General features: G+C 41.5%; 1 protein-coding gene across 1 annotated transcript; it reads left to right on the top strand.

The window, feature by feature from the left end:
• Positions 1–3578: 3578 nt before the first annotated feature.
• On the top strand, positions 3579–16700 carry LOC116521311. The gene is made up of 3 exons (XM_032235996.1): positions 3579–6942; positions 8658–8769; positions 16367–16700. The coding sequence occupies exons 1-3, from the start codon at positions 3579–3581 to the stop codon at positions 16698–16700; spliced, it is 3810 nt and encodes a 1269-aa protein (XP_032091887.1).
• The last annotated feature ends 287 nt before the right edge of the window (positions 16701–16987 follow it).

Here is a 16987-nt window from a genome sequence, read left to right as displayed (position 1 = left end):
ATAGAAATGCTGATATGCTGCAACAACTGAAAGAGCATTCTCTCCCTTCCCCCTTCAATGCCCAGTTCCAGCCCATTGTGTACAGGGCGGGGCATAACCTTTTCCTAGGGGGTCACAGCAACACTTGTAATAACAACACAAATAATTCATACACCATTCGAAAGCCCATCAAAAACTGAGTTTATTGACATGATTTAATAGTCAGTATGACCACCATTAGCCCTTCGAACAGCATTCAAACGAGGTGGATAAGAACACAACAAATCTTCAAACAGTTCCGTTCGATTTTCCAGATTTTTCAACACAGTTTCCAAATTCATTCTCAAAGTTTCAACCGAATATCGATTTTGACCTTGCTCCTGAATCATCATGAAACAGCATGGGGTCCACCATTGAACCCCTAAAATACTTAATCAGGCTACTTGTCTATTCTAAAACTCAAAAATCAAAACTTTGCTTATGCTCTTTCACCTAAAGAACAAGAACAAGGAACATACTTCTTTCTGCTTGAAACACAGGAAGCCAGCTTTTCGCAAGTAGGGGAAACTTAACCACAGTATCTTAGTCATAGAGCACAGCTCATGTCAAGGCAAAGTTCACTTTGTAAAACAAGCTATAGGTTAACCATATTTTTAGCAATATATCTGGGTGGCGTTCTGACATTTTCCTTCTTCTGCATGAGTAACCAAGATTCACTTCTCTTTTAGTTTCACTTTACTTCCCTATTGTGGTTTGGGAATCATGTATTGTAATTTTCCTTAAATATTTGTAATTTTACCCGAAATAACTTTGTGCTGACTTAGGTGAGAAGTTATGACCTGGTTTAGTGCACGCCTATATGACGTCTATATGATTTGTAATAACCATTTCAAAGGTATAAAACCTCTGTCAAAATGTACCTAAAATCAGATCAGTTAGGTGCAAATCTACTGGTCTCTTGAATGCATTCAATAATAATAAAAAACCTTTCTTCTCTGGTCAATGGAAAAGGTGTCGTCTCCTATTCTTACGTAAGTAGAAAGGCAGACCCTGATTTTGCCATTACATTTCTTGGCGAGCCAGGCAGGAGACGATAGGGTCTTTGGGGACCCTCTGGGACCCCTAACCCGGGGGGCTGGGGGCTCATCGGGTCAGGAACCTCTCTGGCGCCAAACGGACCTTTTGTTCCGAGGGAATTTCCCGGCAGCGAGGAGAGCTCAGCCTCGGCGGTTAGCGGTCTCAAGAGCCTTGGAAAACCAGAGGAGACAGGGGAAGTCTGGCCAGCACCGGAGGAAGAAAACCACAGATAAAAGGCAAGTAATTGTGGGTTTTCTATTTAAGGCCCGGTTTTTCTTTTAAACCGGAGAGTGAGGTCTGATCCACCTTGCTAGGTATAAAGGTTTTGGGAATTGGACTGTCCAGAATATATGTATATGTTTAAAAGGGTAAAGTGTTAAGATTGTGTTATTCAGTATTTGGGAAAAATATGGGTGGAGGTAGTAGTAGTAGTCAGACTCCTCTAACTTCGATGTTAAAGCATTTTAAAGAAGGATTTATGAGTCAGGATTATGGAATTGAATGGAGTAAACATGAGCTTAGGAGGTTTTGTGAATTAGAATGGCCCAGATATGGGATTGGGTGGCCTGAAACAGGTACTTTTGATCCTCACTTGGTTTTAAAAGTCCATAGGTTGGTGTTTGATCCTAAGTTGGGGAGTTTAACTCAGGCTCCATATATAGATGTGTGGAAAAAATTGGTTAATCAACCCCCAGCTTGGTTAAAGAAATGTAAACAACAATGTATTCTTATGGCTGTCAGAGTTACAGACCCCAAAAGTCCTAGGCAGAGACCACCAGTCTTGGCTAGTGCTCCAGAAGAATTGCCACAACCCCCTCCATATGTTGCACCTAGGGGGGTCAGTTTGCCAGCCACACCGCCATCCTTGTCCCTGACTTATTCCAGAAGAACTGCCCCCAGCACAGGGGATTCTACAAGCCAGTTACCTATTGAGGGAATTGAGCAGGGATTGGATGCTGTAATTACTAGTATGGAACAGATCAGATATAAAGGGGAGAAAGAAGAAAAAGCCCCTCTAAGCTCACCCGACACAATGGGACCAGAGTTTTGGGAAAAGAAGGAGGAAGAGATGGACCAATTGTTGGGAGCTGTGGGTGGAGAAGTGGAACCAGTGTCAGCCAGAACCAGAGCAAAGACAGAGACTGTTTTTACAGCACCACTCAGACGAGTTGACCAATTCTTAGTAAACCCAGATGACCCCTCCCAAGTTTCAACAGGGTCGTTGTTTCAGCATGTTCCTTTTACCACCTCTGATTTGCTTAATTGGAAAATGCACTATGGGCCTTATAGTGCTAAACCAAATGAAGTGGCAGATTTGGTGAAAACTATTGTGGATACTCATCACCCAACTTGGCTAGATTTACAACAACTTATGGCAACACTTTTCAATGCTGAAGAAAGGGAAAAAATCAGGAATGCAGTGTCTAATATTTTAAAACCAGATGTCCCTGCACGTACAACCTTAGCAGACTTTATTGAACAGCGTTTCCCCTCAAAAGATCCTAATTGGAGTCCTTATGATTCACATCAATTAAACTTGTTGCTCAATTATCAACAGTTAATAGTAAAAGCCGTGCGCATAGCAGGAAAGCCTGCAACGAACATGTCAAAGCCGAGTTTGATAACCCAAGAAGCTACTGAAAGTCCGGAGGCATTTTTTTTCTAGATTGGTTGAGGCATATCAGATGTACACCCCTATTGACCCCACTCTTCCTGAAAATGCTCGCATGCTAGCAATGTCTTTTATTTCACAATCAGCTCCAGACATAAGACATAAGCTTCAAAAGTTGGAAGGAGCGTTGGGAAAACCTCTTAGTGAACTCATGGAAGTTGCCAGGAAGACATTTGTCAACAGGGATTTGTTGGAGGAGAGGAAAAAAGATAAGCAGATGAAGAAAAAAGCAGAATTGCTAGCCACCGCTTTAATGACTGTGCCAGGGGGAAATAGAGGAAGTAGGGGGAGGACTATAAACCCCTCCTTGGGTCAAAATCAATGTGCTATATGTCACAGGTATGGGCACTGGAAAAGAGATTGTCCCAGAAGAGAAGGAATTGAGAGAAGGGAGATTGAACAGCCAAGGGTAACTAGAAATCCTACCCCTTTGCCCAGAAATTTCTCCCTTAGCCGACCCAACACCTTCAGGGGACGTGGAACATTCAGGAAGCCCTTTAACAGCCTGCGAAAGAGAGAAGCCAAGGGATTTTCCCCCGACACTCCTTTGATTGGATTGGCAGAAGCTGAGGAGTGGGATTGACGGGGCAGTGTAGGTTCGATTAGCCTCCCCGAACCTATGGTCTGTCTGAATGTGGGGGGCAAAGAAGTTTCTTTCCTTGTAGATACAGGAGCAACCCGCTCTGTATTAACTCAACCCTTGGGACATATTTCTTCTCAATCTATCAACATTCAAGGGGCAACAGGAAAACCACAAACCCAGCCACTTTTAGAGCCTCTATTATGCACAACGGGAGGAAAAACGTTGACTCACCAGTTTGTTTATTTGCCCAGCTGTCCGCTTCCACTCATGGGTAGAGATTTACTTTGCAAACTTAGAGCACAGATATTCTTTGATGAAAAGGGATCCGTAGGAGTAAAATATGGCAATGTGAACTTAGAAATTCCTAGGGAAGAGGCTTGGAGAATCATGGTGGTGCAGGAAGTCTCAGGAGACAAATGGAGGGAGTTCCGGGTTCCTGAGCTGTGGGCGGAAGATAACCCCCCTGGTTTTGCTGCTCACCACACCCCTGTCATTGTTGAGGAACTACCAATGAGCCGTCCTGTATGCATCCGCCAGAGGGGGTACCCAAGAGAAATTGTGCAGGCTATTCAGGAAGTCATACAACTGTATTTGACTTATAAGATTCTAGTACCCACTGACTCACCATGGAATTCACCGATTCTACCTATACCAAAAGGGGGAGGAAAATATCAAATGGCTCAGGATCTTCGTAGGGTTAACAGTTCAACAGTCACAATTTATCCCACGTTGCCAAATCCTTATGTGTTGCTTGGATTAATTCCACCAGAAGCTAAATGGTTTTCAGTTATTGATTTAAAAGATGCCTTCTTTTCTATACCCATTCATAAAAAAAGCCAGCACTTGTTTGCCTTTGAATGGGAAAATCCAACAACAGGGAGGAAACAGCAATATACTTGGACACGCCTCCCACAGGGATATAAAAATTCGCCAACGCATTTTAGTGCGGCGTTAGCGACGGACTTGGAAATTCTAGATTTGCCTGCTCCTGATGTTGTGTTACAATATGTGGATGATCTTTTGGTGACAGGGCAAACAGAAGAGGACTGTCATGCTAATACTGCATCCCTCCTACTTCTGTTACAAGAAAAAGGCTATAAAGCTTCTAGGGCCAAAGCACAATTGGTCCAATTGAATGTTAGGTATTTGGGATATGATATCCAGCAAGGGCAAAGAACTTTGGGACATGAAAGAAAGGAAGCCATTTGTCAATTACCAGCCCCAAGAAATAGGAAGGAATTAAGAGGCTTTTTAGGGGCAGCAGGATTTTGCCGCATTTGGATTCCTAACTTCGCCTTGTTAGCAAAGCCACTTTATGAAGCTACAAAAGGGAATGAAAAGGAACCTTTGCGATGGGAAAAAGAGGAACAGAAAAGTTTTTTGAACTTAAAACATGCTTTGACTCAAGCCCCGAGTCTGGGATTGCCTAATTTAGATAAACCCTTTCATTTATTTGTGGACACTAAACAGAATATGGCTGTGGGGGTGTTAACTCAGAAGATGGGAACGTGGTATCGACCAGTGGCATATTTGTCAAAACAATTGGATCAGGTAGCAAAAGGGTGGCCCTCTTGTCTTAAGGCTGTAGCAGGCACAGCTTTACTTACTCAGGAAGCAAATAAGCTTACTTTTGGACAGCAATTAAATATCTACACCCCCCATGCTCTTCGAGCTGTCCTAGATCAGAAAGGTCATTTGTGGCTTACCAATCCACGTATGTTGAAGTATCAGGGGCTTATTACCCATAACCCCCTCATCAAACTTGTTCAGTCATATGCTTTGAATCCTGCCACTCTATTACCTGAACCAGACTCTGAGATCTCTCATGATTGTCTGCAAACTATTGAGGAAACCTATGCAAGTCGGCCAGATTTGAAGGATGAACCCTTTTCCGACCCGGATGCAACCCTTTTTACTGATGGAACCAGTTTTATCCATGAAGGTGTAAGAAAAGCAGCTTATGCCATAGTTACTCTTGAGGATGTGTGGGAAGCTAAGCCCTTACCTGCAGGAACTAGTGCTCAGTTGGCAGAATTACATGCACTCACTAGGGCATTAGAATTAGCAAAAGGTCTACGTGTCAACATTTACACAGACTCAAAATATGCCTTTCTTACAGTTCAAGTGCATGGAGCTTTGTACAAAGAAAGAGGTCTTATTACAGCAGGAGGAAAGGACATTAAATATGGACCCCAAATTATGCGTCTATTGGACAGTGTGTGGTCCCCCAAACAAGTTGCCATTATGCATGTACGAGGTCATCAGAAGGGGATTTCAACAGCTGAAAGAGGAAACCACAAGGCTGACCAGGTGGCTAGGGCAGCAGCTTTGGATCCATTCTCCTTGCAAGCTAACTGTCTTACTTTGTGGATCCCGAACCAAGAAGATGAACCCCCCTCATATAGCCACTCGGAAGTCCAGCAAGCTGAAGCTATAGGGGCAGAACTGGTGAATGGGTGGTGGACTCTGCCGGACAACAGGGTGTTTGTACCTCAGCAGTTAGCATGGGAGGTTGTTTCTTCCCTACATAGGCATTTACATTTAGGAAAGACAGCTTTGAGAAAGGCTTTGACGAGGGAAGTCTATATTAACAATTTGTCTAGTTTAGCAGCTGCTGTTTGTTCTCGATGTCAGGTGTGTGCTGCTAATAACCCACGTCAGGGCCCAAGTCTTCCCCCTGGGCACCAACCTAGGGGGGCTTATCCTTTTGATTATTTAATGATTGATTTTACGGACATGCCGAAAGTGGGATCGTATACTGCTATGTTAGTTGTTGTTTGCACATACACAGGGTGGCCTGAATGTGTTCCCACTAGAACGAAAAAGGCTTTGGAGGTAACTCGAACTCTGTTAAATGTAGTTATTCCACGATATGGGTTGCCCTCACGTATCTCTTCAGATAATGGGCCGGAGTTCATTCATGCAGCCACTCAGAAGGTTGCCCAGGTATTGGGGATTACCTGGAAGTTACACTGTTCTTTCCACGCTCAATCGGCGGGCGTCGTTGAAAGGGCCAATAGAACTATAAAGAATAAATTGGCTAAAATTTGTCAGGAAACTCATCTAAAATGGCCAGATGCCCTCAGCATGGCGTTGCTAGCCGTGAGATGCACACCCACAGGGGAGTTGTGTGTCTCACCATATGAGTTAATGTATGGAAGGGTTCCTAATTTGGTTAGTCCACAGGTGTTGCCCACTTCTCAAGTGGCCGACACAGTGAAAATCAAACAGTTGCAAGCTTTGAATACTGTTGTCCATCAATTACAAAAATATGTGCTGTCATGTCGTCCTCATGTGATTGTAACTCCAGTACATAATTTCCACCCAGGACAGGAGGTCTGGGTGAAGGACTGGAAAAAGGTGCCTTTGGAAGCCAAATGGTGTGGACCATATACTGTTGTTATTTGTTCTCCCCTTGCTGTTAAGGTAGCTGAAATTAAGCCTTGGATCCATTGGACACGCCTGAAATTGGCTGCAACCCCGTGTGAGACTGTTTCCAAGGACTCTGTCCAGCCTCTACACCCTGCAAAAAGGAGAAGAAGAAGGAAGGACACCACCTCGCCTGCTGATTCACGGGAAGCAATCGCTCTACGGCCAGGTGGTGAAGACCCCTCTGCAGGTGTCGCTCCAGGTACCACCGACACCCATCGCACAGGCAACGCATCGCGTCTCCCGTGGAACCTTCGTCCCCATCCAACGAGGAGAGCCAACCATGGAAACCAACCGCCGTCTGCGCCAGACTGCATGCATTAGGAATGGTCTGATCCCAGCGATCTTAGTCGTGATTTTTCTTTTGGCTGTTTCTGTTCTTCTTAACTTTCTCTATTTCTATGCCACCATGAAAGATAAGATCGCTCGAGGGGCACCGCCAGTGCAAATATGGGAGGTTTCCCCTGATTATGAGGACCCATTTCCTACAGGGGGGAATGTGATTAGGGGAGGTACCTCACAGCCACCATATGTGAGGGATGGGAAAAAGGGCACCCAACAAACACCAGATGTCAGGGCCCTCACGGTGACAAATGACTCCCCTATAAAGGTAACTTCTGAACCACTGCTAGAAGAAATGGGACCAGGGCCTTTTCCTCCTTGTAGGCATTGCTTTTATAAGGTCCCGAGTACACAGGGACTCGGTTTTGCCTATGTAAAACGCTGGATAGTAGATTGCCATCCAGAGGAAGGGTTATCCCCCTGTTCTGAGGGATCCAGGAACTATTGGCAATGTAGATTGGACCCTAATGTTACTTGGGCACCAAGTGAATGCTATAATTCAACCATAATGTGCCATACTTTGAGGCCTATTCAGAGACCATACCCAGAGCCCTATCCAGAAAGGACAAGGACTCGGGGTAAGCGGACACCCCTTGATTTTAATTTGGACATGAAATATGACATAACAAATGATCAGCTTCCGATCATGGTGAGGATATATTGTAAAATCATATAGCCAATGTGAGGGATCTGAAGGGGTGGTATGTTATCTGCCTGCAACACCAGGGCTGGATGAGTGTGGCCCATGTCTTACCAAAGCTAAGGTAGGACCTCGTACCATTGTTACAATGATCTACCACACTCAGGCCCCAGTGGACTGCACCCCTCAGAAAAAGACATGTGTATCTAACGGTACCATGTATAACTATTGCATCCAGAAAAACCAGCTTGTTTGTTATCAACCAACCACTCCAGTTCGCATAAAAGTCAGTGTATGGGCCGGCCTGGCTCTACTTGACAACCCCAAGGAATCTCAGCTTTACCACCTCACCACAGTTACTGCTTTAAAACAAGGACAAGCCCATCACCGTATCATTTGGTGTATGTGCTGCAATGGATAGGGTGGCTTACAGAAGCTGTGGAAGTCAGGAATGGAGACAAACTTATTACCACAATCATAAGTATCTCTGTCCCCGATCCCATGTCTACTGCCAAGGATGTAAGAATCCAAGTCGGGATTTGTATTCTCCTTGTGCAGATCGCATGGACGAAAGAAACCCGTGCAGAGGATGGGATTGTGTCTGTCAACATACTGGAGGAGGTTATCCTACTTCTCCTCATCTGGGATGTCCATATATTTCCAATTTTCGCAGCCTCCAAAATTCAAACTCAGTTGCTTTTGAAGTGTCCCGTGATCACCCAGAGGAAGAAAGCTATGGGATAGGCATTGATGGGGATGGGGCTGACCCACTGGCATACATTACAATAAGGGTGGAAACTTTGAAGGAAGGGGAGGTAAAGTCATTAGGATGGTCTGTATATGATAACCTTCGAAAGTTAGAGGGACCCCTTCCTCTTAGCCCTGCATTATGCCTCTTTTTGTCCGTGCTATCAGCAGTTCTTTATCTCTCTTAGTGGAAAAACGGGCCACTGCCAAGGTCCTGACGCTTATGGGACACACAGGAGAAGAACATGAGTATGTGGGGCTCATAAGCAATAGGGAGCCTGATACTTATGAAACTCCACAGTAATCTTAGGATTGGGTGAAGTTTCATCAGGGGGGAATGAAACAGCATGGGGTCCACCATTGAACCCCTAAAATACTTAATCAGGCTACTTGTCTATTCTAAAACTCAAAAATCAAAACTTTGCTTATGCTCTTTCACCTAAAGAACAAGAACAAGGAACATACTTCTTTCTGCTTGAAACACAGGAAGCCAGCTTTTCGCAAGTAGGGGAAACTTAACCACAGTATCTTAGTCATAGAGCACAGCTCATGTCAAGGCAAAGTTCACTTTGTAAAACAAGCTATAGGTTAACCATATTTTTAGCAATATATCTGGGTGGCGTTCTGACATTTTCCTTCTTCTGCATGAGTAACCAAGATTCACTTCTCTTTTAGTTTCACTTTACTTCCCTATTGTGGTTTGGGAATCATGTATTGTAATTTTCCTTAAATATTTGTAATTTTACCCGAAATAACTTTGTGCTGACTTAGGTGAGAAGTTATGACCTGGTTTAGTGCACGCCTATATGACGTCTATATGATTTGTAATAACCATTTCAAAGGTATAAAACCTCTGTCAAAATGTACCTAAAATCAGATCAGTTAGGTGCAAATCTACTGGTCTCTTGAATGCATTCAATAATAATAAAAAACCTTTCTTCTCTGGTCAATGGAAAAGGTGTCGTCTCCTATTCTTACGTAAGTAGAAAGGCAGACCCTGATTTTGCCATTACAATCAGAGCTTCCACTTCATCCTTAATTATGGCCCCAATGTTCTCTGCCGGATTGAGATCTGGCGAATTTCCCGGCCAGACGTCATTGCCCCAAAATTCGACATTGTTGTCCTTTAACAATTGCTGAGTCGCATTTGCACGCATGCAAGGAGCTTTGTCATGAAGAAAGACAACCTCACCAACCACCAAGACATTGTCTGGATCACTGAGAAATGGAATGACATTCTCCAATAAAATTTTCTCACGGAAATAACTGCCATCCCAGGATTCCCCTTTATCCTTCAAAACCCAATGCAGTTTCTTGGCTGTGAAAATGACGAAAATCCCGATGCAAGTCGGATTGCGAACGATTTGTCGATATCATTCATGTTTGGCGATGTCGTCGACGTCTTTAGCCCAAATTCGATCGTTCTGGAAATTCGGTTTTCGAATGGCATAAACGAAGAATTCGTCAGATGCCGCCAAATGAAGAAAATCTTCCTCGGTCCATTCAGACAACCAATCGCACAACCAAAGCCGATCTTGAACGTGTGTTTGAGTTTTCAATGGTTTGCAAATGACGTGGAATGGCTTCAAACCTTCTCGTTCTCGATATCGGCCGATTGTCCTTTGATCAACTCGTTTTCCACGAATTTGAAGGATTTCTTGGGCCACTTTTCGGTTTCCTTTTCGTTGTTTGCGACTGCCAGTTGCAATGATGGCTTTGCTTTCTTGGGACAGTTGCAGAGGACGCCCTTCTCCAAATTTTGTGAAACATTCTTGGGCTGTTTTGTTCCAATTATCAGTAACCCAATCCGGATGACGTTTCAATTTGTTTGCAATCCATTTTCGATTGATAAACGTCGCTCCAGCATCGCGAGCCTCTCGAAAGGCAATGCATTTTATTCTGTCAATGATCCTTTGTTCTTCCGAATCGAATTTTCCAGCCATTCTTAAAGCAAATTTAACATTTAATAGCTCATTCAATTCAGTTTTTTATGGGCTTTAAAATGAGGTGTCGCAGAAGTTGTAAACTGCTGTCGATCTTGCTGTGACCCCCTAGGAAAAGGTTATGCCCCGCCCTGTACTATGTGTAAAATTCTTCATGGCCTTATTCTATTTATCTGGATGTACATGTCTTTATTTTAATTTATTTTTCCATATTTCCCAATTGTAATGATTCACATCTATACACTAAGTTGAAGGGGATGGGGTTATCTTTAATGTCTTTTCCATATAATGCAAAAAAATCACCATATTATTAATATTGTAATTCCTGATAATATAATGTTCCAGGAATTGATGGCTAAAACCTTATGCTGAAGATCCAGTGTTTGCAATATTGTAATTTATACCCTTGTATGTTTATTCACTTTTTATTTATCGTTTATTTTTTCTACTTTGAGTAGAAAAACTGAGAAAAGGTGAATGACCAAGGTCAGTCAGTGGTTTTGTGCCTAAAGGAGGACTAGAACTCACCATCTCCCAGTTTTTAAATTTATGCCTTAGAAATTACACCAAAGTGGCTCTCCAGATATAATAATTGTGTTGGTTTAATGCATAAGACAGGACTGCAATTCATAGTTTAACCTTGCCCGCTGCAACACTACTAATCTAACAACATTTCTGCATACTTCTTCTCAGCGCTAATCACAAAGGTATGTCCGAAGGTAATGGGCCAGGCATTGACAGGGCAAGGCAAGTTTGCAAAGGGGTGATACCCATGGTAGATGGACTGATGCGCAGGGGAGGGCAGGAAGCATGCGGAAGATCACAGCAACAGAGACCTTCCCATGTGTTTTCCCAAGCCAGACTGGCCTGTGAGAGAAGCACACAGGTGATTGTAGCAGTAAAGGCCTTCCCATGTATTTTCCCAAGCCAGCCTGGCCTGCAAGGGAAGCACACAGGAGATCCTAGATGCAGTTTATTCATGAATATCATTGGCCAGGAGAGGCAGGGAGAAAGGCCAATTGTGCTCTTTAGTAAACTGCAGATTAGAGGCAGCCAACAGATTGCTGGCTTGCTTACTCAAGTGCTCACGACCTAGAGCTTTTAGGCAGCAAACAAAACTGCCACCTCCTGCCCTGGCGCATCGAGGAGGCCAAACAGCAGCAAGCATAGAACTCTTGAACCTCAGGAAGCAGTTGCCAGCGATGCCCTCCTGCAAAAATGCTGTGAGCAGGGAGGCTTGATCCCTCCTTAGGAGCCACAAATCTCTCTGACATCCACCAAGGGATCTTCCACCACACTTCTCCTCCTTCTCATGAGAAGTACTCGCAAATGACAAGATGTACGTTATTTTTGGGAGAATGCAAGATTGCCCTCATCTTGTCTTCAGTATATGGCTCATCGGCCACTGGATATTAGATTAAGGTGACCAGATGTCCCGATTTCGGTGGGACAGTCACAATTTATAACAATTTGTCCCATGTCCCGGGGCGTTTTTAAAAAGTCCCGATTTTCTGGCTTCATGTTGAAAGCCCAGTGGATTTGCTTAAGAAATCCTAACCAAGACAAAAGACACTCTGTCTAAACCCTCTCTCTGTCTCAGTACTTTCATTGAAGACATTGAAATGTTAAAGCAAGAAAACGAACCCCCCCCCTGAGCCCATTTTACCTCATTTTATAAGAAAAGATGACCCAGTACCATAGAGCTGCAGGAAATCCTTGGCTAGAGAAGTTGTGAGTGTTCCTTCCTGGATTTTCCAGAAGGGAGGGGCACGGAGGTTGGAGGTCGGCTCGTGTGGAAAAAATGGTGGCAAAGTTTCTTTGAAAAATATTTCCCTGACTAATTTCACCATTTTAATTTGCTCAGTTCTTTGTATTAATGTCTACATCTTTCTGGATTGACTTGGAGTTCCTGCCTGCTGGTAAGTGAGCTGGATTTTTTTCTTTTACTTTTTTAATGTATTTTAAAATAATATTTTATTTATTGTGCATAGGATTTTTGAAAATAATTTTATTCTGTGTGGATTCTTTTTTTAAATTGTCTTAGACTATTTAAAAAAAGATTCTATCAAAAATAAATTGAAGTGAAACCATTTTTAAAAATTCTATGCACACTACTTTGAAATATATTGTGCATAGAATTTTTAAAAATAGTTTTACTTCAATTTATTCTGTGTGGAATAGTTTGAAATGTTTTACTTCAATTTATTCTGTGTGGATTCTTTTTTTTAAATTGTCTTAGACTATTTAAAAAAAGATTCTATCCAAAATACAAAATACCAGCTGCAGTTATTCACTTAAGAACTGTGGCAAGAAAGATGGTATAATGGGCTTAGTGACAAAAGTTACAATGGCATTGAAAAAAGTGACTGATGACCATTTTTCACACTTAGCGACTATTGTTCACACTTAGCGACTGTTGCAGCATCCTCATGGTCACGTGATCAAAATTTTGATGTTTGGCAACAGATTCATATTTATGATGGTTTCAGTATTCTGCGGTCATATAATCGTCTTTTGACCAATTCAAATGGGGAAACCAGATTCACTTATGTTACTAACTTCTGTGCAGTTGCAGTTTTTCACTTAGGAACTGTGGCAATAAAGGTGGTATAGTGACCAAAGTTACAATGGCATTGAAAAAAGTGACAGATTACCATTTTTCACACTTAATGACCATTTTCACACTTAGCAACCATTGCAGCATCCTCATGGTCACGTGATCAAAATTTTGATCTTTGGCAACAGTTACAATTTATATTTATAAATTGTAGTTATGTTGAAATAAAAAAAAATTACAATACTATTTTTGTGTTGTATGAAAATTTGTGTTGCTCCATATAAAATATTTAATCAAGCCCCCCCCCCCCCCTTCAAAGGTGTCCCGCTTTACCAATCTGAAAATCTGGTCACCTTATATTAGATTCCCACCACCTAGCACCAGTTCAGAGGTTCCTTCCCATTCCCCAGGATGGACAGAAAAAGAGCGAAAAAGGGAGGGAGGGAAAGAGAGAGAGACAAGAGAAACACAGAGAGAGTGGAGGAGGGAAAGGGAGAGAGAGAAGAGAGAGAGTGGGAAAGAGAAAGAGAAGTGACACAGAGAAGGGGTAAAGAGGGAAAGAACAGAGAGAGAAAAGATAGAGGTGAGAGAAAGAGGACTGGAAGGCGATGAGGGATAGAAACCAAGAGAGGGAAAATGAAACAGAAAGAGGTGAGAGAGATGAGAAAGAGAGATATGGGGAGGAAGAAAGAGAAAGAGATAAGAGAGAAATGGAGAAAAAGAGATGAGATGAGCGAGGGAAGAGAGAGAGAGAGAGAGAGAGAGAGAGAGAGAGAGATCCTTGTTTAAAAGAAAGTAGAAAAATGGCTCTTTGAGTGATTAAGGTTGTAGACTACTGGGTTAAGCAAATACCATGGTCATTAAGTGAACCTTGTGGTCATTAAGTGAACACTGTGGTTGTTAAACAAGTCCATTTCCCCCAATGGGCATTTTTAACTGGAAACTAGAAGGAATAGAAAACCTCATTCATATGATTGTGTAGGATGTTGTTAATGTGTCTTTGAGTGTGTGTGTGTGTGTGTGTGTGTGTGTGTGTGTGTCAAAACTCCAAAAACAGATCAACTAGCTCTGGGGAAGTCAGTTGTAAATTGGAACACTTGCCAAGCAACTGGCCATTAGTTGAGGACCACTTGTATTTGGTTTGCCTTAAGGGTTCAGAGCTCTGTATGGAGTCTGATGTCCTTTGACCCTTTGGGGGATTTCCAAAGGTCCAGATGGTGGAATACTCATGGGGGGGACTAGGATTGTGATCACCTAGCCATACCCTCCCAATCACAGGGCCACCTAATCATATCCCCCAGTCACATAGGAGGTCATAAAATATATGTTTAGTTTTACTATAGGAGGCAGTGAGGAAGCAGGCAGCAGGGAGGGAGGCAAGGAAGTAGGAAGGAAGGTCAGGGAGGATCCAGAGCTGACAGCACAACAGGGAGGGAGGTTAATGATTTAAAAAGATGCTGGGGACATTGGACCCTGGAATTCTAAGCACACAAAAGTTCTCCCTCATAGTACACTGAAATCCCTATACTACATTGACACAAATGTGGTGCTTTTTCTCTCCACTAATTATATATCAGAATAAATAAAGTAGAAAAGGGAAATTGGGATGTTATGAACAGATAAAATAAATGTAATGTGTTGGTGCTGTTATTAAGGATACCTGATATTTAGTCATTCCATGGGGAATACAGGTTTCAATTCCAAAATGACAAGAATAATTCTATATGCAAAATCATTTCTGGATAAATATTAAAACTGCTGTAGGAGATTCTCACAATAACTCAGGGAATGGGAGAACACAGGTTTCGAGCTTTGCAGGACATATTTGAATTAACAATATTGACATTAATATTTCTGTTGCTTCTGTTTCCTCACACAGTAAGCCAAACTCAGGTTGCTAAATGTAGGATATGGCATTCCCCACCAAGAGTTCACAGATATTCACAGTCAGGAGATTTCATCTATGGAGGTATCATTTCTTTTATTACCGTCACTGGCAAGAAACTGGATTTCAACCAACTTCCACTCGAACCTGCCATATCTAACACGTTGGTATTCCTTCCTTATATTTTCTCTTTCCTACTTATATTTCATATTTGGTAAAACAAATTTCTTGCACAATAATTCCATTCAGCCAGGCAAAGGGAACATTGTGGAATAGTTGTCTGTGAGAAGCAGTTAGTGAATCCAAGCAGTGACTTATTTTTTCCCTGAATGGAACTGTGAGTCTAGTTGACTGCCTACATAAATCCTTGACTCCTTAGGAATATTTTCACTAGTGGCTTCCCAGTGTATTCTTGCTAGTTCCAAAAGAGTATGACTAGCTCAAAGTCAACTATTTGATTCATACCAATGATTGTCTCCCTGTTTCAAACCCCACACCAAACTCGCTCTATGAATATATCTGATTGAGAGTACTGTCTATTTATTTATCTTCTGAAGGAAGTGATTATATACTCTGTCCCCCTTTTGTTTTCCCTACTGATGCCAATGTTTTTTACAACTTCTGTTTTTAAATTAAATGATTCATTTTGTATGAAATTGTTTAAAATTGTGGACTTAGATATTATCTTAAATATTTAGATGTAGATTTTTTCATGATTCTAATAATCACATAATTTCCAATGAGATGAGATGCCTTGATGTGTGTAGATGAACAACCTGCATTTTTAAAATACATTTGGACAATATTATGAGAAATTGACTGCTTACATTATTTTCATTTAAAATTTCCATTACTTTATAGCTTTCTCTCAATTAGTTTTTCCTGTTTTAGTTTTAGTTTTTTTCTTATTATAAAGAGTGAAAGCATCTGCCTACCATCACTAAAAAGTGATCTATTCAACTCAAAGAAAAAATCCCTCCCCAAATACCTTAGCTTAGAAAGGCAGTCTGTGAGAGTCTCACTTATGTTCCCAAAATGATACTTTTCCATCTTTTACCCTTATAATTTGAAGAGTGGTAATAAAGAAAAAATGCTATTTAAGCAAACCTGGGCTAACCCCACTACACATACTAAGAGAGATAGTTGGTCAAACATTATGAAATAAAAGAGAATATTTGTAATTCAAATTTGAAATGTGGGTGGCTTCGTGCTCTCTAAACTTGCTTATTTTCTTGCAGACAATTTGTTTCCCAAGCATTGATGATGTTATCTAGTCTGAGTAATGAAATATCTACAAAAAACCAAGCAAGGTCAGAAAATTCAAATGCCAACACATTTGGAAATTTTATTCTCAAATACACTGCATATCAAAGAACAATGTTCTTTTTAATCAATATCCAACAATTTTTTAATGAACCAGAAAATGTTTCAATGAAAAATACTAATAAAAAATCAGACAATACAATAATGAACTCTCAAATGCTGAAAACATTTAATGAATTTTTTTTCCAGAATGGTGACAGAGAATTACCAGCAAATCTTAGCTTTGGCCTTTGCTGTAAAGGAAATCAATGAAAATCCTAGGATGTTACTAAATATTACACTGGGGTTCAATATTTTTGACAGCTATTTAAGTTCCAAATGGACCTATCATGCTGCAATACAATTTCTCTCTTCAAAAAACAATCTTGTGCCCAACTACAAATGTGGCATCCAGGATACTCTCTTGGCAGTAACTGAAGATCTGACTTCTGAACGCTCCTATCGGAAACCCAATATTTTGGGCATCTACAAGATTCCACAGGTGGGATATTTCTATGTAGAGAAGGAGACAGAAAATACATGAGAGGTTTTTCATGCCTACAGATTTTCCCCATAGATGCTATTGACAGAAGACTAAAGAAGAGGAAGATGTCATAGAGGAGAATGGGGAAATGAGTGTATTCTTGCACAATCAAAGTGATCTCTAAGAGTTTAAAGTCTATTAAAGTTCTAACTGTATATAGTGCATGGCCCATCAAAGATAAATTCTCAGCATTTGAGGAATGTTCAAAAAGGTAGTTCTTGGTTTTTATTTAATTTCATTACCAGTTACAGGACAACTATGTGACATTGCATTGATGATCATCAATG

This window comes from Thamnophis elegans, chromosome Z (assembly GCF_009769535.1).
Source record: "Thamnophis elegans isolate rThaEle1 chromosome Z, rThaEle1.pri, whole genome shotgun sequence".
In the NCBI taxonomy this organism is placed as follows: Eukaryota; Metazoa; Chordata; class Lepidosauria; order Squamata; family Colubridae; genus Thamnophis; species Thamnophis elegans.
Note: the sequence above shows the minus strand (reverse complement) of the source record. Positions and strands in the feature narration are given on the sequence as shown.

Excerpts from the sequence above, each read along its gene's own strand:
- LOC116521311 (XM_032235996.1), top strand. The coding sequence starts at position 3,579 with ATGGGTAGAGATTTACTTTGCAAACTTAGAGCACAGATATTCTTTGAT. Across the intron at positions 6,943-8,657 it reads CTCTGCAGGTGTCGCTCCAG|TGGAAAAACGGGCCACTGCC; the intron begins GTACCACCGACA and ends TATCTCTCTTAG. Across the intron at positions 8,770-16,366 it reads GATACTTATGAAACTCCACA|AATGGTGACAGAGAATTACC; the intron begins GTAATCTTAGGA and ends TTTTTTTTCCAG.